Genomic DNA, 25031 nt, shown 5'->3' with positions numbered 1-25031 from the left:
ATAAAAAGCTGTGTTTATTTAAGGCAAGTGGAATTTAACGGTTTTCATGGATGATAGGCTGAAAAGAAAGTCCAAGATAAGGATTGGATAGAGCTACATGCATCTGGGACAAGTGAAGAGGTGCAGAAGGTGTATTTGGAATAGAAGGGGATTTGGAGACTGGAACCCCAATGGCAAGCTTTGCCACCAGCTAGCCTCATGAACCTTTGAGGAACCGACCTTCCCTGACACGGGTTCCTCATTCACAGAGTTACAGTGTTATACCAGGTGACCCCTAGAGTTTCTCTCAGTAGAAAAATTCAAGATCTGAAATGGGGACCAGAAAACACCTGCTCCTTGAGGTCCATTTGAAAGGCACAATCCATCAAAAGGTGACATCATTCATTCAACATATACAGAAAACACATGGCAAATTGCTTCAGAAGTTTCTTTTTCCTTCCTCAGTCATTGCCTCTTTGTCTGAGGGTCTGCTTTGGTCTCCATAAGAACTATGAAACTGAGAGGCCTCTCCAAGGGCTGAGCTCTACCTCATTTGCTCATGAGCCTTGAGAAAGAAAGCTCTAGAGCAGTAGAATTGGCAATAAAGTATTCTGGGAATATTTTGAATGCAGTAGTGAGATTTTGCTTTTCAGGGGGAATGTATAATTATAGAAGGAAAGAGGTTTTTTTTCTTGAAATCATATATTAAACCCCTATTTTGATGATCAAAGAAACTTGTTATCCTCTCAAGTCTATATTCATTTATTTGATTATCCTTTTTCTGATTTTCTCTGATTTTTCATAGAACAATTATTTTTTCAAGTTTTCAAGGTATTTGTTGGGTAGATGTTTGTCTACCTCCCATTCTAGTACCCCTCCATTCTGGTACATCTTGCATAATGGAATTCTGTTTGAAATGAAGGATGTCTGCTGTAAAGAAAGAAAATTCTTTATTTAGTAACTTTAAAAGATTAATAGCATTTCATTTAGTAACCTACTCCAAGTTTTGCCCACACACACATATCATAGGTACCTTGTTCACAGTTCAGTTCTGTTTCATCTCGTGGTCTCATGTCTCAGTGTTTGAATTCCCTCAGAAGGCACCTTGTAATTCAGGAGGTGTGAGCATGTAGTTTATTTATGAAAAACCCTAGGAATTCAAACACATGAATCTGCTTATTTGTCTTCTGTGTAGCTAGTGACCAGAGAGGTCTTACCTAGTTCTTTGATATCTAGTTTATAACTGGATATATGAAATTCTATTTGAAGAAAACAATTGTAATTTTGAAAAGTGGCTCATACTTAAGACAGTTTGTATTCCTTAGTAAAGTGTAAGTGTAACAGGTAATTACTTAACATATGATTTGTAACCTTTATGCAATTTAAGAGTTAGTTGTATTTCAGGAGATTGGCATAGAACCTTTGTCTGTCTCTGAATGCTTTCTTTCTGACTCTCTTTGACTCTGCTAAATTTTAGGCAATTGCATATAGCCCTGAGGCTAGTAATTAAGTAAGGTTCATTGATTCTTAGAAAATTATTTTATGGCGAGTAGAAGAAAATACATGTATAATAGAGAGGCATTCTATCTATAAAATAAAATCTCAGGCTTTCTAAATGATATTTGAATGTACAACTGTACTTCCTCAAATAGATTTTTTAAAGACCCTAATCATTTTTTTTCATTTTCTTCTTGAATTTACTATGATAACATAAAGCAGGTCTTTAAGATCTACTTAGCTGTGTGTATTGAAACCAAGAAGTCACAGCTTTTAAAGAAATTGTCTTTTGGTACTGTTTTCCTAACTTTGAATGTTTTTATAATTCTTTTCACCAGTAGTAATAGCCCTTTTATTAATAAAGGTAATCTTAAAGGAAAGTTAATCATTGACTACATTCAACAAAGAAATCTTAATAATCTTTATTTCAGAAGAGTGAATATAAAAATTTAACTCACATGCTTTTTTTTTTTTAAATCTGGGGATTGACTCCTGGGATGCTTTGCCACTGAGTCACATTCCTACATTTCTTTTTTGGGGTATCAGGGATGTGATTCAGTGGTCGACAGCCCCTGAGTTCACAGGGGCACGCCACCACTGAGCCACATCCCCAGCCCTATTTTGTATTTTATTTAGAGTCAGGGTTTCACTGAGTTGCTTAGCACCTCACTTTTGCTGAGACTGGCTTTGAAGTTGAAGTAGTGGTCCTTCTGCCTCAGCCTCCCAAGCCACTGGAATTGCAGGTGTGCAGCACCATGCCCAGCACAAACCTTTTTTTTTTTTTTTTTTTTTTTTTTTTTTTTGAGATAGGGTCTCATTAAGTTGCTTAGGGCCTTGCTAAGTTGCTGAGGCTGTCCTCCAACTTGTGATCCTCCTGCTTCAACCTCCCTAATTGCTTGGATTACAGGTATATACCACTGTGCCTGGCAGCTCACATGTTTTTGATATGGAGACTAGAGTAATAAAATTGGATTCTGTGTATGCAGGACTAATATATCCTATATCCTGATCATGTAAGGGAAGGGAGAGTGAAAAGGAAGATAAATGCAGATGAAAAGGGCTGAGGATAGAGCTCAGTTGGTAGAGTGCTTGCCTTGCAAGCACAAGGCCCTGGGTTCAATCCCCTGCACCACCAAAAAACAAACAAACAAAAAAAAAAAATACAGATGAAAAGACAAAAAGAGTTTAAAGAGAAGGAAGAAAATGGAATTTGGGCAACAAAAAGGAAAAAAAGTACCAAAGACCTATCAGTTCCCATAGAAGAAATAAAACAGAGAAGAGTCAATTTTGCTTCCTAACCAGATTCCTTTTCCCAAAATTATTCTTTGTTTTCTTCTCTCCCTTCCCCTCACCTTCTGTCTTCCTCAGTCCATAATCCTCCCACCCAAGGTAGCCAGAATAGATCAACCATGCTGCAGAAACCCCTCTTTTTCTCCTTGATACCAATACTCCTTTCCTTCCCAGCTCCTCTCCTTGACCAGGCCCAGTCTTCCAAGCAAGAAAAATTCTCTCTCTGCTTCTCAGCCATCATGTGCCTGGCACACGACAGTTTTTCACTGCTGTGAAAGACTGGATCTCCAGTGCCTAAAGCATAAACTGTGCATGTGGTAAAGAACTTATTCTTTGTCTATTATCTTAATACTGAAAATGACTTTAATTATTTTTACTTTGGTGATTTTTTGCCATGTATATCTTTAGGGACTTTATAGCCAAATTTATGAAGAATCTCTTTTTATTCCTTCTTGGTTTGATGTCATGTTTAACATATTACTCAGTTTAAGCTGGACTGCTACACACCTGTAGTCACAACTCCTCAGGAGGCTGAGGCAGGAGGATCATTTAAGCAGTTCAAAGCCAGCCTGGGAAACATAGCAAGACTCAAGAAATTTCATTTCATTTCATTCAATTTCATTCACCTTGCTTAGTTGCCCAGGTAAACTCCTGGACTCAAGCAGTCCCCCTGCCCAGCCTCCTGAGTGGTTGGGACTGCAGGTGCATACCATCATGCCCAGCTACTCTGTAACTTAACCTCATCAAGGTGTGAGGTATGGGTCCAAATTAAAGTTTTTATTCAAATAAGTACCCATTTTCAAAGTAGTCTGCCTATTTTCCCACAGATTTGGAAATGTCCCTGTCATATGCTAAATTCTTATAAATTTGGGTCTCTTTCTGGGCTTTCTAATCCATTCTCTTGAGCCGCCTGCATGCACCGGTATCACACAGCTGTTATAGTTTATAATGTTTTCTCCAGCAGGGCTCATCTCCACTCATTGCTATTCTTTTTTCAGAATGATGCTGGTTATTCTTCTTCATGTTTCTATTTGAGAATTATTTGTCTTGTTATTTAAAAAAAAAAAAATCTGTAACGTAGTTTTACCAGAATTTTGGCAAGTTTATAGATTAACTTGGGCAGAATTGACACCTTAGTGAGAGTGAATTCTCCTAGCCAAGGTGATACATTGTCTTTTCATTCATTTAGGTCTTTTGTGTCCTTTTAGGAACATTTTAAAGATTCTTTACTTTTTTTTTTTTCCAATTTTGAATGCTTTCCTAACCATATCAATGTTTAATAAAACTTTACCTGTTGCCTTTTCTGTAATGAGGTTTCTCATATGAAAGCTTGTCATTGGCTCTTGTTACTCTTTTTAATGAATCCCTTGCTTTTATACCCTAGTTAATTAAGGCTTTGTGTGGATTTTGTCTCCTACGATCTCAGAGTAAACATTTCCAGTGCATTTTTTTTTTTTTTAACTTTCTTTAACTGCTTTATGACCTGACCAAAACCCTTTTCCTGGTCCAGAAGAAAAATAGAAAAATCAGACAAGAGAATCAGAATGACTTTTCAATCCATACACAATTCACAGTAGCAATTATTTCTCAAGCATTCACCCTTCTCTAACATGCCTATATATATATTTGACCTTTATCTAAAGATTTTTTTTTTATGTCTCAGACAGTTATTGATTTCTACTGTAAGCAAGGTGCTTTCTTTGTAGGAGAGACAGTGACCAACAATGCACTCCTGACCTTCATTCAGTTGTTTGAGATTTAGAGAGTAGCCTAAGATTGCACTAGTTTAAACTATGTTTCTCAGTTTCTCAGTGCTTTCCAACTTTACATCAATGTTTATTTATTTAAAAGGGGTGTGTTTCTTATCTTTTTCTTCTATTAGATATGTTTTTAAACTTCTTTGAAAATTTTTTTAACATTTTCAAACAATCAAAATGGTTGTTTTGCAAAGAAAGTCTTCATTATAAAATATTCATATTTTAAAATTTGAGGATGTGCTCATTCCATTTATGTATAATTTCTGAAATCGAACACACTAAATCTTTAAAATTTCCTTTAGCATATAATTGATGAAGTTAGAATAATTGAGCAGACACCTAATTGTTTCCACTCTTTTTCAGCCTGGCTGGGTTGTTTTGGACCAACCAGATGCTGCTTCCCATTTGCAGCAGCAACAGGAACCTTCTCCTCTACCTCCAGGATGGGAAGAGAGGCAGGATGTCCTTGGAAGGACCTACTATGTAAACCATGAATCTAGAAGAACACAGTGGAAAAGACCAACCCCTCAGTATGTACAGATGGCTTTCACATGTGTAATCTGGATACATTTTACCCACTTTCATTTCGAAGTTATGTCTTGAATGGATTTGTGGTGGTATAGGGATCCACAAACTGGAAGAAGACTAGGACTTTTATGACCCAGGGTTTAAAGAAGCTTTCTCAGCTTTTTTTTTTTTTTTTTTTTTTTTTTTTTTGCGGTGCTGGGGATTGAACCCAGGGCCTTGTGCTTGCAAGGCAAGCACTTTACCAACTGAGCTGTATCCCCAGCCCTCTCAGCTATTTTTTTCAAAAGATTTGATAATATTTAGAATCATTTAAATCATAAATACTGCCATTTCAATTGCTTTAATTATAATAAATCATTAATTGATATAGCAAAAAAGGATCTTTTGAGACTGATTTAAAATATCTTGGAAATATTTTGTGGTTTGTTATTAAAATAAAATGTTATGTTCTTCAGTACCCTTTTTAAAAAATATAAGTGATTTATACAATATAAAGAACCCAATAATTAAGGTCTCGCTATTGGTCTTATCTTCCAATCTGGTCAGTGTGTACACATCTTCCAGTGAGCACAGACCAAGGACAGAATGACCTTTGACATATCCTAATGCATGTCTCCTCAGTGACATTTTTCATTTATCATTAGACCATGTATACATTTCCAAATCCTCTCAACATTAATATTTATTACCAAATCCCCTTCCACTTCTCTTTGCATACAGCCTTATTTGGCTTTCTATTAGTCTTTTACTATTTGACACATACTTAAAATTTTTATTTATCTATGAACCTTCTAATTTTTGGTTCTCATATTTTGCATCTGATATATCCCAAGCACTTTCATAGATATTTTCTGTTCTCAAATCCTTCCAAAGTAAATCAGCGATCCAAGTTATTCATGGCACAGAGGTATCAATATCTGTGAAATGACGTACAGATTGCAAAACACCAAAGATACCGTTAAATTTTGTAAAATTACCTTATTACATACCTAAGTATTATGGCAAGCCCGACTTGAGCAGAATCGTATTTCTTTCACTATAGCTGATGTCATTTCAGCTAGCAAAAATCTAATATTTAGAGAAAGAAATATGAAACAGTCCCTTAGAGCCATCTGTCAGATTTATGTTTTTATCAGCCACAATACAGTAAGAACTGATCTTCTAGAGGCTGCGGGGGTTAGGGAGAGAATGGTTAACAGGTAAAAGTACCATTAAGATAGAAAGAATGAGTTTGGATGTTCTGTTGCACAATAGGCTGACTGGGATGAACAGTATGGTATAGAATATTTCAAATAAGCCAGAAGAGATTTTGAATGTTCTCACCACAAAGAATGTAAATATATGAGGTGATGAATATGCTAAATTCTATAATTTGATTATTACAATGTATACACTTATCAAAACATTCACGTGGCACCACCAAAATACAGTGTGTACAATTATTGTGTCAATTTTTCAAATAATATGTTTTTAAAAATAACTTGTCTTCTCAAAGGAAATGAAAGGAGTACAAATAAGAAAAGAAGAGGTCAAATTATCTCTGTTTGCTGATGACATGATCCTATATTTAGAAGATCCAAAAAGCTTCACCAGAAGACTTCTAGGGCTGATAAACAAATTGCGTAAAGTAACAGGATACAAAGATCAACATACATAAATCAATTGTGTTCCTATACTCCAGTAATGAATCTGCTGACAAAGAAATAAGGAAGGGGATATAGCTCAGTTGGTAGTGTGCTTGCCTTGCAAGCACAAGGCCCTGGGTTCAATCCCCAGCACCGCCAAAAAAAAAAAAAAAAAAAAAAAAAAAAAAAAAAAGAAAAACTATCTCATTCACAATAACTTTAAAAAAACAACTGGTAATTAATCTAACAAAGGATGTGAAAGACCTCTACAATGAAAACTATACGACACTAAAGAAATTGAAGAGGATCTTAGAAGATGGAAAGACCTCCCATGTTCTTAGATAAGCAGAATTATATTGTTAAAATGACCATTCTGCCAAAAGCAATATACAGATTCAGCAATCCCCATCAAAATACTAATGGTGTTCTTCACAGAACTATAAAAAGCAGTACTAAAATTCATTTGGAAAAATGAGACCCAGAACAGGAATTCCATCAAAAAAGAAAGATCAGGCCTGGGGTTGGGGCTCAGTGGTAGAGCACTTACCTAGCATGTGTGAAGCACTGGGTTTGATCCCCAGCACCACATCAATAAATAAATTAATTAATTAAAGGCATTATGTCCATTTACAACTAAAAATATTTTTAAAAATCAGGGGAATAGAGGGAGAGGATTGGGGAGGAGGGAGTGAAGGTTGATGGGATAAGAGAAAAACAGTGGAATGAACCCGAACTAACTTTCCAGTGTACATATGTGAATATACTACAGTGAAACACCATTATGTATCCATGAGACACTAATTTTTAAAAAATATAAATAAATAAATCAGTAGTGTAGAGAAAAGGGAAAGGGAGAAGGGGTAGGGTCAGGGTAAGTACTAGGGACTGTATTGGAGCAAATTATATTCCATGCTTATATAATTATGTCAAAATGAATCCTAATGTTATGTGTAACTATTAGGAACCAATAAAAAATAATGAGAAAAATAATTGTCTTCTCACTGTCCAGGGCTTATATGACATTAAATAAATTGATACTAATTTTGTTATTAAATGTTTGAACACATTTTCTTTTTTTTTTTTTTTTTGTGGTGGGGGGGTACTGGGATCTAAATCAGGGGCACTCTACTGCTGAGCTAAACCCCTAGCTTTTTTATTTTTTATTTTGAAACAAGTTCACATGAAGTTTCACAGGCTGTCCTCAAACTTGTGATCCTCCTGCCTCACCCTCCTGAGTAACTGGGGTTAATAGAAATGTGCCACTGCACCTGACACAAAATTCTTGATCTCATAGTCTGGTTATATTAAATGCAAATAACTGGACTAATATAATGACTAAGATTTATACCTTTACTAAACTCAGGTAAGCCTTTTGTCCTTTTTCAGACCAGGCCCATGTCTATATGATAAAAAAATAGATAATAAGTAATCCCTAATTTATTAAGCATTGAATTATAAAGTCCTTTCATTGTCTTTCATTCTGCTTTCTACACATGTAGAAATTAAATAAATAAATTATTTATTTATTTAATTTGTGCATGGGGAACTCTGTTCTGTAAGACCAGTTTTGTCAAGTGAAGTGTTTGATTCATGAAGATGTATATGGAACTGTTGAATTACTTTAGATTTTACTCATGTAATAATATGGGGAAATAATAACATTATGAAATCATAAAACTCTGATATTCATTCAACAAATCTTTTTGAGTACTGTGTGTCAGACATTCTCCTAGACTGAATAATAAACCAAAATATCAATCATTACACATTTTCACAAAAGCTTTTAACTCTATAAGGTACTCTGAAGATGCCAGTGTGCCCACAATTTAATTTATACATGTTGAAATAGCCTTTGGCTAAAATCAGTAAATTCTGATCTGTGTTTAAATGATCACAGGATCTTAGGCTTTCATTTTAATTATCTTAAGACAGGAGTGATGGCTTTTTCTACTGCCAATACAGGGACGACCTCACGGATGCTGAGAATGGTAACATTCACCTGCAAGCACAGCGTGCCTTTACCACCAGGAGGCAGATATCCGAGGAAACAGAAAGTGTGGACAACCGGGAGTCTTCCGAGGTATGGTTCTCTTGTTTTCACTGACATTCACATGTCATAGTAGGGGATTAAAGTATGTGTGGCTCAAGCTGATTCTGTTCATTTTAGAACTGGGAAATTATAAGAGAAGATGAAGCCGCCACATATAGCAGTCAGGCCCTCCCAGCACCGCCACTAGCGAGCAACTTGGATGTTCAGACTTACCTTGCAGAAGGATTGAATGCCAGACTCACTATTTGTGCAAATTCAGCCACCAACCAGACAGCGTCCTGCTCAGTAAGATGCTCTTAGATTCTGTTACGACCTCAGGATTTTATATTATAAATATTATTCCATTCAACAACTAACTTTTATATAAAATTTTGTCTGAAGTGGCACGTAATAATGTTTTAGGGGAGGGGCTGGGTGTGGCTCAGTGGTAGAGCACTCGCGGAGTATGTGTGAGGCACTGGGTTCAATTCTCAGCACCACATATAAATAAATTTTTTAAAAAAATGTTCATCACAACTAAAAAAGATTTTTTAAAAATAATATTTTAGGGGCCTTGGAACTCTATAGCATATTTGTTTTTCAAATATGCCCACTAATAGTATGGAGCAAAGTCATGGGCAATCCAGATGGTCCCTGGAGTCTTAATGTCCATTATATCAGTGCCCTTCTCCAGAAACCACCAGGAAACACACTTTATTTAAACAAGTTGGGTTTATTATTTATCTCAGCAAGGAAGAACACACTCCATCTGTGTCTTGGTAAGAGGACCTTGGGAAGAGTTAAAGGATTCGGGCTCATGTTTGGTGATTTTTGAGGAGGGTTTTGAGAAGCAGGACTTTACTCTCCTTTGGATGCCATCAGGAAGCAGAGGGAATTCTATGTTGTGAGGCTAAAGCAGTGATTGGCAAAGAAGAGTTGTCACTTTGGGTGGGATAGGGAGATCTTTGGTGTTTTGTGTCTTAGCTACATTCAAACACAATTACAGACTTGCCTAAACTCTGTTATGATCCTGTCTTTGAGAGGCAGGCCAGATTCTGGATGTCAGGGGCCACGTTTCTCTTTCTCAGTGATGAGGAGAATGTATTTGAGAGCTAATGAGAAAGAGACTGAGTGGGATATGGGGACTGCCACCGAAATGAGGATTCTAAGAGAAGGAGCAAGTTGGTATGAGCATGGAGGGGAAATCCAAGTCCAGCTGTAGACGTACTGAAGGGGTCCGACATTCAAGAGCAGGTTCCCAGGAGGGTATCCAACCCTGGGGGAGAAGAGGGAGATGGGAAAGAGAGACGTCGACCTTCACCCTCACCTCAACAGCCACCTTCTTGCCAGTTTTCTTTTCTCTGCCCTGTCTTGCTCACCCTCCCTATCTTATCTGCCATTAAAGACAAATCTAAAGATATTATCATTCTCTTGTTTTTGTTTTTGTTTTTTAAACAAGAATCATTCCAGCAGAAGAGGCAGCTTACAAACCTATATTTTTGAGGAACAGCCTACACTTCCTGTGGTGAGTTTTATCCTCTCTCTCCTCAGTCATCAATAAAAGTATAAAACTCAGCACCGTTTTTTTATTGGAACACTGAGTGAGCATAGACTCCAGGGAATGAAGTTTGGGAAAGGGGACACAGAGTAGAGCCTTTAAAGACAACCCAAGAGCTGTCTCTCCCATATTTACATAGCAGAGTCTTCATGCTGGTGACTACTGTTGGGAGCTGGCTTGTCAGTTGGAGTCCTGTGCTGGTGATAGGTGGTCTGCTGCATGCACACACAATTCGGGATTCTGATGTCCAGTTACTTCTGCTCTGCACGTGGCACATGGCATCTAGCTTTGTACATTCATGATATCTAGCAACCATTTCTGGCCAGTGCATGAAGCATCAAGTCAGGAATCTGTCACTCAGTCAGGTGTGCACTGGTGTCATTAGGCCCAGTAGCCAGGTTGGAGTTTGATCAGCCCCTGGTCCCTCTTTTCCCTTCAGCCTCAGTCTGCCATTCTGTGGAGGCCTTCTGCCGCCTCCTCAGAGGTACTCCCAGCCCTGCCTCTACTGTATTTTGGACCTTAAGAATTTATGCCTGAACTATTAATTCCCTGCTGGTCTCCCTGTCTCCATTTTCTTCCTGACTCAAGTCTCATACTGAGTATGAGACTCTCTCCCTTGTATACCTCCCAACTTGTTTTTTAAACCAAATTAAAACTCCTGGGCTCCCAGCCTATTCAGCCTTCCCTCCTCCTTGTCCACCTATGAATTCTCCTGTGACTTCCAACTCCTGGTTTCTCTCCCTCTCCTAACTGTGCACATTTCATTTCTCCCCTTGGAATGGCCTTCTCACTGTTTCCTGCCAACCATTTGTAATTTTAGGTGGCAATCAATATATTAATTTTGAAAAGTGGGGTTTTTGCTCTTGTGAAAATTGTGTTATAGTAGTGCAGAGGCCCCCAGATTCTCAACCACTCAAGAGTGGTTCATCTAAAAAAATGATCCTGCATGAAGAGAGGACCACAGATCCTGTGCTGAGGAAGTGGGGGCCACTGGCCTGCTCAACATTGACTACCCACAAAAGGGGGTGGATGCCCCTGAGAGACCCCTCACCAGCTTCACCTGGGGACCTGTCTACCTCCTCCACTAGACCAGAATCTGCTTATCCATGGTATTTCTCCCATGCACCTTGTCCTCCATACAGTGAAAACATTGAATTTATTATGACAGGTATTTACCCAAGGAACAAGTACACCAGATGAACAAGGGACTCTTGAAATTATTTATGTATTAGAAGAGCTGTTACAGCTTATGTTCGTTTTGCTTTTTTTGTTGTTGGGGTTTTTTTGGCGGTACAGGGGATCAAACCCAGGGCTATGCTCATGCTAGGCAAATGCTCTACCAACTGAGCCCTTCTTAAGATATAATTTACATGCCATCAAATCCACCCACTTCTAAGTACATACCTAAATGAGGTCTTGTAAATTCATGCCATCATGCAAACTTCATCATACTCACGTTTAGGAACCCTTCCATCTTTCCATGAAGCTACCTCCATCCTTGACCCTACTCTCAGCCCTGAGCCATCACTCTCCTGTTCTCTCTTGCTACAGTTTTGCCTTTTCTAGAAATTTCATGTAAAGGGAATTATGCAGTATGTAGTTTTATTATGTTGTCTTGGGTGTTTGACCTCTTTCACTTAACGTAATATATTTCAAACGTATTGTATGTCTCAGTAGTTCATGGTTATTTCATTGTGAAGGTAGACCTACTTCATTCATCTACTCACCAGCTGATGGACACTTATTAGAATGAAACTTCCATAATTTTGTGGTCTAACAGTTCATCATAACTGTCAGAAAAGTACTTGAGCTCCTGTGTGTCTGGGAAATTGCCTTATTTACTGAAGACTGGTGGGGATGACATTTACATTCTAAGGTGCTTTCAGGAGCCAAACTAGGTCTCAAAGAGTTAATCTGGTTCAAAATGACAAAGGGAAGGCCAGACCTAGAACTATTTATAGTAAACCGGGAAATAACCTGACTTCTCTGTGTTCATTTGTAACAAACTATAATAAATAGCCTCTCCTAGCCCTTAGAGAAACAAGAATCACTTGGCACCCAAATGTGATTTCTATAGTTAAACTACTTGTGTTCAAATCCGAGCTCCATTTCTTACAAGCAATGTGTCTTAGCACATCATTTGAGGTTTTTAAGCTTCATGAGCAAAACGGGCCAATATTAGCCATTATCTCATTAAGACTTGTGTGTCAGGGCTGGGGTTGTGGCTCAGTGGTAGAGCATTTGCTTAGCATGTGCAAAGCCCTGAGTTAGATCCCCAGCACCTGTGGGAGAGAGGTTTGTGTGAAGTTAAATGACATAGTCTACATTGAAGCACTTAGTGTGGGTTGTTAGTATTGATACATTTTATTAGAGTTTTCCACTCTCATTATTGTCTATTTGGGTTTTTTTTCCAAAAAAATGAAATGCTGTATACTTTATTTTGTGTACTTTAAAATATTATCTTACAATAAGGTTCATATTACTAATTAAAAATGTATTATTTGCTTATTTTCTATTATAATAAATTATTTTAGTTCAAAATAGTTCTTTTTAAAGAGCTACCAGAGAAGAAGGGATATATCCCTTTTTATAGGGATCTTTCTTGGGGCTGGGGTGGTGGCTCAGTGGTAGAGCACTTGCCTAGCATGTGTGAGGCATTGGGTTTGATCCTCAGCACCACATAAAAATAAATAAAACAAAGGAGTTGTGTCCATCTATAACTATTTTTTTTTTTAAAGGGGGCTCTTTCTCATTAGCATTTATCCTCCTATCTGTTGTTCTGCACTTCAGCTCTTGCCTACTTCATCTGGATTACCACCAGGTTGGGAAGAAAAGCAGGATGAAAGAGGACGATCATACTACGTGGATCACAATTCCAGAACAACCACCTGGACAAAGCCCTCCGCACAGGTGCCCTGCAGCCCATCTATTCACTTATTTTCTTACAGGATTTGAACCGTCACTCTTACATAAGCAATGACATCGTTTCGTATTGTATACAGAGCACTTCTAGCATTTTGTTTATTTTCTACACTGATGCTAAGTATCTACCATTTCCTGTGGTTCTGTAATATTCATGAATTTCCACTTGTTATTATGCAAAGCAAATGGGACTAAGAGGACAATAGAAATGATCTGCTCCATTGGATGGTTCTGTAATTTGAATGGTTAAGATTATTATTTTGCTGAAAGATAATCTTGGTGATTGGAATCTGTTAAAGAAATGATGAAAATTCATCACTGCAATAGGCAATGCCTTTTGTAATACTTCCTTGAAAGTGTTCAGTAAAATACTTAGTCTTAACACTAAAAAAATTATTTTTGTTTTTGAGTTGTAAATGGACACAATACCTTTATTTTATTTATTTATGTGGTGCTGAAGATTGAGCCCAGTGCCTCACACATGCAAGGCAAGCAACCTATCACTGAGCTACAACTCCAGCCCTATCTTAACGCTTTTGTTGAGAAATTTCTTAATACTAAAAAATGCAAATAATAATATAGCATATACCTTTATTCTTAACACACAGAATTTGCCACCATTAATTAACAAGTTACCACATTCATTTGTAGAGGTTTTGTTTTGAACATAAAGGCTTACGGATAAAGCTAAACTCCTTTTAGCCAAGCTGTTGATCCTACTCTCCAGAGGGAATTACCATGCTTTGTTGGTTGTAGATTCTTCCAGCCTATTGTATGTATATACAGAGAGCTAAACAATGTAAAGTATTGTTTATGTTCATGTATTTCAGATTTTGCATAGAAACCATGCTGTGTGAGTCTAAATCTTCTATTGCCCAGCATTATTTAAAGCTCTATCCATGTTATTATAAATAGATCTGGTATATTTCTTTTAACTATTGACTAATAATCTACCATGTGAATATATTGCGTTTTAGTTGTTAGTTCTATAGTTGTCATTTATTTTATCTACCCAACATTTGAACCCATTTGTATGTACAGGGTCCTCCCTTTTCTGAGTGTTTGGGGATCAAAGCCAGTAGACTCTGTAGCTCCCTATGGAGCTGAGCACCAGGCCTGTGGACATAGATTTTTCTCAGTCAGATGCACCCACAACAGACTGACTGTTAACTACCTTCTTACCACTTAAGAATTAACTGAGAAATTATAAATCATCACTAAAAACAAAGTTTGACAAAACACTTTATTTGAAAAATTGGGAAAGATTACTAAAATGTTGAGTTTAAATTAATAATGATGGGGCTGGGGTTGTGACCAGTGGTAGAGCACTTGCCTAGCATGTGTGAGGCACTGGGTTAAATTCTCAGCCCCACACATAAATGAATGAATAAAATAAGGGTCTATCAACATCTTAAAAAATATCTTAAAAAATATATTAATTAATAATGTGCCATAACTACATTTGAAAATGAGTGTCAGGGGTTTGGAGCCTGTTTACAAGTGTGGGTTCTACTTGCAGGTAAGCTGTCTTCTCAACCATTCTATTTGCAGGTAAGCTCTTTATGAGTTCTTGATAAAATTTTACAGTATGCCTTCATTAATGTGCTAGGCCACAGTGGAGACCAGTCAGCTGCTATCAAGCCAGAGTCCTTCTGCAAGCCCCCAGTCACAGCTCTCCTTGAGTGATTCGGCACAGCAAGTGACCCAGCCATCTGAAATTGAGCAAGGATTCCTCCCTAAAGGCTGGGAAGTCCGGCATGCACCAAATGGGAGGCCTTTCTTTATTGACCACAACACCAAAACCACCACCTGGGTAACTTTAGGACTCTTAAGTTTATAACAATACTAATCTCTTATGTATAGTTCTTTTTAATGTTTAAATGTGTATTAGAATAACTTGCCTCTCCTAGTATTCACTGAAAAATACGTTGAATTCTTTATTTTTGGTACTAGGGATTGATCCCAGGAGTGCTCTACCACTGAGCTACATTTTAGGCCTTTTTTTATTTTTTATTTTGAACTGGGTCTGAAACCTTGCTCTTGCCTCAGCCTCCCAAGTTGCTGGGATTATAGAGGTGTGCCACGGCACCTGGCTGTGTTGAATTCTTAATACTATTATTTCTATTCAAAATGCTCTATGTCTCTTTTTTAATATTGTCCTAGATTTTTATGGAGATACTCACATTTATTTCCTATTTCCAGTTTTTAGCTCACTAACCATAAATGCTTAGGAAATTACTTGATAATAAACCTTTGCTTTTTATATGAGGCATTATAGTTCCAAAGCACTTTTGAATCCTTACCTCGTTTAATACTAAAAAGACCTTTGTGAGCTATGTAGAATAAATGTTTTTAATTTTAAAATAAATTACAAAGTTTTTGGTGATTAGTTTGCCACCAATAGAAAAATTACCAAAATTAGCAATAGATGATTTTTTTTGCGAGGTGGGTACTAGGGATTGAACTCAGTGGCACTCGACCCCTGAGCTACATCCCAGCCCTATTTTGTATTTTATTTAGAGACAGGATCTCACCAAGTTGCTTAGCACCTCGCTTTTGCTGAGGCTGGCTGTAAACTAGTGATTCTCCTGCCTCAGCCTCCTGAGCTGCTGGGATTACAGGCATGTGCCACCATGCCAGCAGATGAATAAATTTTAATTAACTTTTTAAAACACCAACATAGCTTAAATAACTTAAATAAATGTGAATTAATCCAAATAATCCAAAGAGAACTTTGTTTTTGGCAATCTGAATTGACTTTTTTTTTTTTTTTTTTGTACTGGAGATTGAACTCAGGGGCACTTCACCAGTGAGCCACATCCCCACTTTTTTCTTTTTTATTCTGAGAAATCTTGCTTATTTGCCAAGGCTGGCCTTAAACTTGTGATCCTCCTGCCCCAGCCTCCCAAGTTACTGAAATTACAGGCATGTACCCTGCCTGCCTGAATTGACTTTAATAATTTTTTATGCTTCCTATCTTTCAAAAACATTAATAAATAAGTTCTTGAATAGACAGTTGCCAGAAGGCACTTTCAGAGGCATAGAAATTCCAAGATACAATTTAATGTCCCAATAGTTCACCACTTTTATTTTGCAGAGCAAACCTCTATGTAGTGACACAAGATGGAGTATATTGAAATACTCAGGATGGTTTATATAAAAGAGATGATCAGTTAGCCCAGAACCCTCTCTGAGAACTGATGTTTACTATTTCCTTTAAGAGTATAGCCTGAGAGTGGTAGATTTTAGAAGGAGGAACTATTGCCCCTGATTAAGAATTTGAAGTATAAGTGGACTTTTAAAAAATAACATCTTAAATATCTGTTGACATTAGAAAACATTGTAACATACTGACTTTCATTATTTTAAAATTTGTGTATATGTTGTTTTATTTATCGAATGACTCAACCAAAAAAGGAAGATCCAAGATTGAAAATTCCAGCTCATCTGAGAGGAAAGACATCATTTGACTCTTCCAGTGATCTAGGGCCTTTACCTGTAAGTACATAGAACTACTGCCAATTTATTTGACTATCTCAAATATTTTGTATTTTTGAATATAGTAGTCCTTTAGCAACTATAATTAGCATTATTATTAAACTATTGATGCCTTCTACTGAGTGAAATGTGCAAATTAAATTAACCTTGTGTCCCATGCTATTTTTTAATCATACTTCTAAAATCCTGTCTTAAAATAATTGAAACATGTTTTTAATTATAGCCAGGATGGGAAGAGAGAACTCACACAGATGGAAGAATCTTCTACATAAATCATAGTACGTGCCATGTGATTTATCATTACATTATTTTTTGTTAATACTGAGTTTTGTACATGAGAAAGAAATCATCCTTTTTCCTTCCTTTCAGATATAAAAAGAACACAATGGGAAGATCCTCGGCTGCAGAATGTAGCAATAACTGGACCAGTAAGTCTGCCGCATCGGCGGGCTCTGCTGGGGTTGTCCTTTCACCTGTTTTTGCATGGCCGAATGAATGGTCAAGGGCATAGCCCTGTGGGGACTGAGAGGAGAGCACATTTTCCATTCTCTCCTCCCCTGCTGTCCCTACTCCCAGTCTGTTATTTGAAAAGGTAGTATAAAGTCATTGTCCTTTCCCTGCACAAACAGCCTTGGGAGACTCATGAGCCAGACAGAAATCTCGGGCAATGAGCTGCTGAGCTTATGCTGGTCTTGCCATTGTCTGAAAAAAGTGTTGACAGTGAGCCCTCAACAAATCAAAGAAGAGCCACAAGTGTGCCAGGATGAGGAGATAGCAGCACCATATTAACGCCAAGGCCATATCTTGAACTTTTTTGTGAAAGTCACTGTAAATACCCACTATATAAAGACATATTTAAGTATTAATACTACTATAACATGCCAGATGTGGTGGTGCATGCTGGCATCCCAGCTACTCAGGAGGCTGAGGCAGGAGGATTGGAAAATAAAATAAGAAGGGACTGGGATGCAACTTAGTGGTAGAGTGCCTCTGGGTGTAATCCCATTACCACAAAAATAAATAAATAAATAAATAAATAAATAATAAATATTACCATAGTACAATTATAACTGTGAAGTCGGGTTAATGGGACACACAAATCATTATCCTCTCTTACATGTAGCTACTTTTTCCATTTTTTATTCAGATTTTATTTTTTAATTCACAAAAGTAAGTAAAATTGAATATTTGGGATTTTTTTTAGATTACTATTTAGTATCTCGGCATATAATCTTTTAAAATAATGGATAAAAAAGGCAAGTACTGGGAGTTTAAGGGAAAAGTACATTTTTCAAATTGTTCCTTCAATTGAGAAATCATTTTGAAAGTCTTTTTAGAAATGGAAATTTTTGTTTCTAATATTTCTCTACTTGGAAGAAATTTTCTGTTTCTGGCATGTTGCATTTCAAGAATATTGCATGATGAAAATTGCAGCCATAGGAATTGCTAAATACAATTTTATCTTAAACAGAGAAATTAAGATTTTTTTTAAGTTTTGTGTTTTTTTTCTTCAAATGAAACCTTTATTTCCAGATATTCTTTTTTTAATGCCTTTAACTTATGTTCATAAATACCCAGAGGGGAAACCTATAAAGTTGTTCTAGAATAAAAACGACCTAAACCTTCTTTATTTTTCCAAACATTTCAACTAAAGGCAGTGCCCTACTCCAGGGATTACAAAAGAAAGTATGAGTTCTTCCGAAGAAAGTTAAAGAAGCAGGTTAGTGTTATTTTCTAATAAATACTTGGGAATGATCATTATGTAGACTTAAAATAATGGGAAATGCATTTTTAAAAGTAATAGTTTGTTCTGTATTTGAAACGGCTTTGAACAAATAGTTTCTCATAGAGAAAATGTTTATTTTTTGAGCTAACAGTTATAAATCATTAGAGACCATAATTTTTTAATGTCTATTTTTCAAGATGTTTTGTAATAAAGAAAAATAGGATTAAAAGTTTCCTGAAACCTGGTGCTTCCTGTGCAGTTTTAGGGGCTTGGTCTTTGTAGAATCTGAGTAAGAGTAGGTCAGGAAATCATATTGTTGCCTTGTCTTTGTGTTGGAGAACTCTGAATTCCTTTACTACTTTGTTGTTTTCTAATGATATCTCTGTATCATTTAAAAATACAACTAAATGGAACAGTGCTCCTGTTGTTTGTCTCCTTATGTTTATCAAATATGTTCATTACATTTTATTCCATCTCTACAAATTCAGTAGGTTTAGTACTACACTCATCATCTGCCCATCCACTCCTTTCTGCTGGTGTTGATCATTTTTAATGCTTTCCTAATTTAATTAGCTCTCTCATTTCCCCCTTTCCCTGCAGTTTAGGAACACTACCACTAGGTGGCTATGTTGGGTTACACTTTCTGGAGTTCTAAGCTGGAAGCCTGCTTTTTCAAAAATTCAAGATGGTGGGTCTGCCACCAAATTTTTCATCCAAAATTTTAGCAGAAATGAAGTACAATAGGGTTTTTTTTAGGCCTTAATAAAATCCTTATATATAAGTAAGATTTTAAACTCTTCTTCAGGAATGACTTTGTATCTAAATTACTCTGAAAATTTGTTTCCTACTTCTAGGCTTTGGGATTTTAAATCTTTGTTGATGTATTTTTCTGGGAAATATTTTTATTCTTAATGAGAATATACAGGTGGAGTAGAAGTGCGAGCTTCTCCATTTGCCACTTTGAACATTTGTCAACATATTAGAATACCTGTTACTGTCTTCTAGGTGCAGCAGTAAGGGACAAGGCCTTTGTTAACAGGCCCCAGAATACAGAAGCCATATGAAAACAAGATTATATGTTGATCTTTCATGACATATCAGGCATTCTTCTTAACAGGTTGCATGTATTATTCATTTAATCTCTGCAATAATTCTGTAAAGAAGGGATCACATTTTATAGGTGAGGAAACTGAGGCACAGAGATATTAGGCAATGTGATCAAGTCTCACATTTATTAAGTGGAAAAGTCAGATTCAGACCACATGGTCTGTCTCCAGAGTCCATGTTCCTGACCAACAGGACATATCATATTGGTGATCAGAAGTTTTGTATGGAAATTACCCAGAATGCAACAATGGTATAGAAAGAGGTAAGCATATGAAAGGAAGGTTAAGAGACCTGGAGTCATTCCAGGAGATTCAAGCCACAGGGAAAAGCCTGAGAATCTGAATCCTCAGATTAACAAAAATAAAAATAAGACAAAAAATTATTTTTAAATATTAATGACTAATGTTTGAAAGTCTTGAGCTATCATTAACATTTTCCTTTCTTTATTCTCAACTTCTCATTAGAAGGCGTAATGATGACTAATAATTATTGTGCTCACCATGTAGCAGATAACATGTAAGCACATGAACGCATAATGCCATTGATTGAAACACCTCTCTGAGATAGATATTATTTCTCCTACTTAACAGATGAAGAAATTCAGCCTTAGAAAAAGCTCGTAACTTATCCAAAGCCAGGTTCCAAATGGTAAAGTCATGATTTGAACACAGGGCCTGACTTGAGCATCCATGCCCTAGGTCACTACTCAGTTCACACACCAGTTCTATGGCCCACTCTTCTTCCAGTACCATCTCTCCCTCAGAGATCTCTTTGTCTTCTCTCACATGGACTATTTCAGGGATCTTAACTGACCAATGTTCCTCTTGTCTCTCCTTAAAGCCACTCTTTTTTTTTTTTTTTTTTTTTTTTCGGTGCTGGGGATCGAACCCAGGGCCTCATGCTTGCAAGCTTCTGATCAGGAGGCTCCTCTGCTCAGAAACTCTCTTCCTAGTTTGGCATTCACACTTGTCCACCTTCTTCTTTTACTGTAATCTCTGCTTTTCCTTCCCTTCCTTTTTCTTCTCCTCCTCCTCCTCCGGTATCCCCTGGCTATGAAATGTGTCAGATCCCTCCTTTCTGCTCTTCCTCAGTTCTTCCCTCCCTTCCTCTCCTGTCCAAAGACTTCCTCTCAAAAACTCCTCGATTGCCTCATTTATAATTTATAGCTCAATCTTTCATGTTCCCACAGAACATTACTTAGAAGCAATTGCTACTCTTTTAAGTTTCAGAATTAGTAGCATCTACACTTGTTTCTCACCTGCACACCAGATTGCAAATTCCTTGAGGAAGCAGCCTTGTCTTAGGCCATGTTTTTATTATCTGTTCCTCTCATCCCCGGCCCCACAGTGGTGCCACCCAGCGTGGGACCTGTCCCAGAGCAAGTCAGTGACTTACCCATACCAGCTGCCTAGTAGCCAGTCTGAACTTGCTCTTCTCCAATTTTGATGTTATTTAAATTACTCAAGCAATAGAGGAAACTACTTATATCATGCTTACATTGCTTATATAAACTGCTTATATTAATATGTTTCTCTAGGGCTTTTTATTTTCCCTAAGTATACTGGGAGTAAATTGGTTTTGTCTACTTGTCACTAACCCTCTTTCTTTTTTTTCTTTTGAAGTGAGAGAATGTTGACAGTGTATGTTCTTCTCCTAATGATTTCCACTTGAAAGTTGCACACAAAGCACTCAAAAATAAAATACTCTGATATAGTTTTATAAAATTGAGATCTGCCCAACCAGTGCATAACTATCTGCATTTGTCATGTAAGCACAGAATGTACAAAGATAAGTGAAGCAAGAGCAGAGGTTCAGGAGCAAAGACTTTCTTAACTTCTATTTTCCTCAGTTTCTTTGTCTATGAAATGAAAAATAATAGTAGCTTCTTCATAGTGTTGTAATGAAGAGTAAGTTAGTCAGTCTGTTAAAATGCAGGGAGCAGTGTCTGGCATAGTCTGGAAATGTTACTTAGCATCCATTAATGTGTGAAGCAGGACAGACCGCAAGGAGAAAGATGGAGGTAGGGGAAACCGGGAATGTTCCCACAGGCAATGAGAAGTGGACAATGGCTAGACTAACAATTGCAGGGTGGTCTTCTTGGAACTTAATATGGAAATCAAGGTTCATGAAATGCCTCCATGTGGGCATTATCATCACCATCTATAACTTCTTTGGATATAAGTATCAGAAGTCTTTATCAGTAAGTGATTAGAGAAAATGCCTGAATCCTTTCATACCACAGAGGAATAGAAGACAACGTGCCCCTTGTGTTCCCCCCGACTGCAGTGCTGAAAGAAAAAGAGGGACTGGGGATGTAACTCAGTCGGTAGAGTGCTTGCCTCACAAGCATAAGGCCCTGGGTTCAAATCCCCAGTACCGCAAAAAAAAAAGAAAAAGGGACTTAGGCACAGAGTGGAATACAGTGAATGTTATGACTTTCTGGAGAGAGAAATTTGTCATTGTGTTGAGTTGCTTTAAACCATAAATCTCTCTTTTCTGACTTTTCAGAATGACATTCCAAACAAATTTGAGATGAAACTTCGCCGTGCAACTGTTCTTGAGGACTCTTACCGGAGAATTATGGGTGTCAAGAGAGCTGACTTCCTCAAGGCTCGACTCTGGATTGAATTTGATGGTGAAAAGGGTTTAGATTATGGAGGAGTTGCCAGAGAATGGTTCTTCCTGATCTCAAAGGAAATGTTTAACCCTTATTATGGGTTGTTTGAATATTCTGCTACGTAAGTACCTTTATTTTTATATATTAATTTATTAAGTTTTGAGATGGTGTCACTGTTGCCCAGACTGGCCTTAAATTCCTGGGCTGAAGCAATCCTCCTGCCTCAGCCTCCCAAGTAGCTGGGACTACAGATGTATGCCACTGCACCTGGCTTAAGCATCTTTAAATGCCCATATACAGAAGGAGGAAAAATCACTAGTCTGAAAATGACATAACAGCATTGCATGATATAAGGGAATGTATGTTATACCACCAGAAAAGAAAGATTATAACTAATGCTTCAGAAATGACTTTCAAAAAGTGTTGAAGTATATACAATATAAAATTTACCACTATAGTCATTTTAAGCATACAGTTCCCTGGCATCTTAAGTATATTCACCTTGTTGGGCAACCATCACCAGCATCCATCTCCAGAACGTTCATCTTCCCAAAACGAAATTCATTGCCCACTACCACTGGACTCCCTGTCTCCTGCAAACCACCATTCCTTTCTTTTCTAGGAAGTCAACTACTTTAAGTCCCTCATCTAAGTGGAATCATACAGCGTTTGTCCTTTGTGTATGACTTATTTTACATAGCATGGTAACCTCAGGGTTTATCCACAGTGCAGCATGCATCGTGATTTTATTCTTTCTTATTAATTTGTTTATACCATATTTCATTTATCCATTTGTCTGTCAATGAATATTTGCATTGTTTCCACCTTTTGACAGAAATTACTCTTTCATTAAGTCCAATGGTCAAGTATGGTTCAACAGAGGCAAATAACTCTAAAAAGAAAGGGGAAAATTTATAATTATTTGTCATAATCTCTTAAATATCAAGAGAAACATTTAGATGTTGTTGTCTTTTCAGGGATAATTATACCCTACAGATAAATCCAAACTCTGGATTGTGTAATGAAGATCACCTCTCTTACTTCAAGTTCATTGGTCGGGTAGCTGGGATGGCAGTTTATCATGGCAAACTGTTGGATGGTTAGTATCAACTATAAAACTTTTTTTTTAAATGTAACCATCTGTTTTCTTTCACTTGGTAATCATTTTTTAAATATATTTAATTTCTTACAAGGTTTTTTCATCCGCCCGTTTTACAAGATGATGCTACACAAACCAATAACACTTCATGATATGGAATCGGTGGTAGGTCTTTTTCACTTTTCACATGGAGGAATGATGATTTAACAGGCAACTGAACATTTTGCAGAATTAGCTTTTAATGTTATAGAAATGAATACATTTTAATGTTCCAAAATACAAATAAACATCTTCCTCATCTTATTATTAAAATTTTCTAACATAATAAAGTCAAAAGAATTTTATGGTGCACACGTATGTATGTATCTACCACTCACAATTGGCTTATTATCTATATTTACTTTATTATATACTATGTTCATCAATCTACCTTAGTTTTTTCATGCATTGCAAAGTAAACTGTAGAGATTATCAGTATACTTCCCCCTAAATATGTCACAGTATACCACAGTTAGGTATATTTCACATCAATATTTGAATTTTGATCTTTTATGATGAATACTGTGTGCTTTAAAAATGGCAGTGCAGAGGCAGGCCTGTGGTGAGGCCCCTACAAAGAAAAGAAACCCAAAGAAAAAAATCCCTGACTATAGCCTTGTTATCTCTGCTGCTGCTTCAACTCAATTCACTTGGGCACATGTGGATCCCAAGAGATCCTACTAAATACTTTATTCCTTCTTTGTTACATATTATCAGTGCAAACAGTGTGAGTCTTCATAAGTCTTAAGATCATACAGTTATTTGAGTGGGTTAATTGAACTTCTATATTTAGTTTGAGATTTCTCTTAACTTGGCCCAGGTACAAACAGCTCCTCATAGCTAACATAAACATTTCACACAGTCCCAACGGCCACATGAGAAAAGTGCTCATGGTCCTGGATATCCATAGAAGTGAGAACTTTTCTGAAAACTGCTTTCTTTAATCCTTTAATTGAATAATAAAATCTGTACCACCACTGTTTTCACATAGAGATAGGTTTCTAAACCACTCTGTTGGTTGATGGATTTTTACTCTTACACTGACCTGTGATCTGTCGCTTTGTAATGAGTGTATGTACGTATGGAAAAGATGTCTAACCCTTTCATCTTTCTCCCAATTATTCAGACCCTCAGCATACTTTTTTTTGCCAAGTTCAAGTGTCTTTATGTATTTTTTAAAATGCAGTTTTTCCTATCTAGGACAGTGAATATTACAACTCCCTAAGATGGATTCTTGAAAATGATCCAACAGAATTGGACCTCAGGTTTATCATAGATGAAGAACTGTTTGGACAGGTTTGTGGATTTTCCTCAAAGTGAAACATAATTTTTGAAACATAATGTTGTAACTTAAGTTTAGGGGTTAACATACACATTTCTCTGCTCTATTTTTACATTTATTTTCCAGTAACAAAAACTGTCTCTCAGCAAGAATTTGTGTTTTCTTTGACATTTGACTCATTCCTTATTTATTTTAGTAGAACTAATATTTAAGTTTTCTTAGCTTTTAGCTTTTGAATGGATTTAATTTAAAATACCAGGTTTCTGGCATAACTATAATATTTATACTTTTTTATTTTTCTCACTAAAATAACATATCAAGGTATCATGTTTAATTTTAGACACATCAACATGAGTTGAAAAATGGTGGATCAGAAATTGTTGTCACCAATAAGAACAAAAAGGAATATATTTAGTAAGTATTTTATTAGTATTTTCCTAGAAATAATTTTGAACTTTCTTCTGAGAAGACATTTCTT

The 25031-nt window shown here is 36.7% G+C and overlaps 1 protein-coding gene across 3 annotated transcripts in view; it reads left to right on the top strand.

Moving 5' to 3' along the window:
- The window catches only part of NEDD4 (NEDD4 E3 ubiquitin protein ligase), a 129562-nt gene that overhangs the window by 86768 nt on the left and 17763 nt on the right, over positions 1-25031 (top strand). For 2 of the 3 annotated variants that reach the window (XM_079129880.1, XM_079129882.1), the window contains 15 exons: positions 4887-5053; positions 8639-8756; positions 8844-9011; positions 10165-10230; positions 13054-13173; positions 14795-14998; positions 16603-16683; positions 16907-16961; positions 17053-17111; positions 18338-18403; positions 22025-22254; positions 23111-23232; positions 23327-23397; positions 24472-24567; positions 24894-24967. In XM_079129880.1, coding sequence (XP_078986006.1) covers positions 4887-5053; positions 8639-8756; positions 8844-9011; positions 10165-10230; positions 13054-13173; positions 14795-14998; positions 16603-16683; positions 16907-16961; positions 17053-17111; positions 18338-18403; positions 22025-22254; positions 23111-23232; positions 23327-23397; positions 24472-24567; positions 24894-24967 — 1697 coding nt within the window. The remainder of the gene's footprint in view (positions 1-4886; positions 5054-8638; positions 8757-8843; positions 9012-10164; positions 10231-13053; positions 13174-14794; positions 14999-16602; positions 16684-16906; positions 16962-17052; positions 17112-18337; positions 18404-22024; positions 22255-23110; positions 23233-23326; positions 23398-24471; positions 24568-24893; positions 24968-25031) is intronic. The other variant, XM_079129881.1, reaches the window with a different exon arrangement.

Source organism: Sciurus vulgaris (genome assembly GCF_902686455.1).
Source record: "Sciurus vulgaris genome assembly, chromosome: 2".
Lineage (NCBI taxonomy): Eukaryota > Metazoa > Chordata > Mammalia > Rodentia > Sciuridae > Sciurus > Sciurus vulgaris.
The sequence above is the reverse complement of the archived record's forward strand: the minus strand, read 5'-3'. Positions and strand labels throughout refer to the sequence as shown.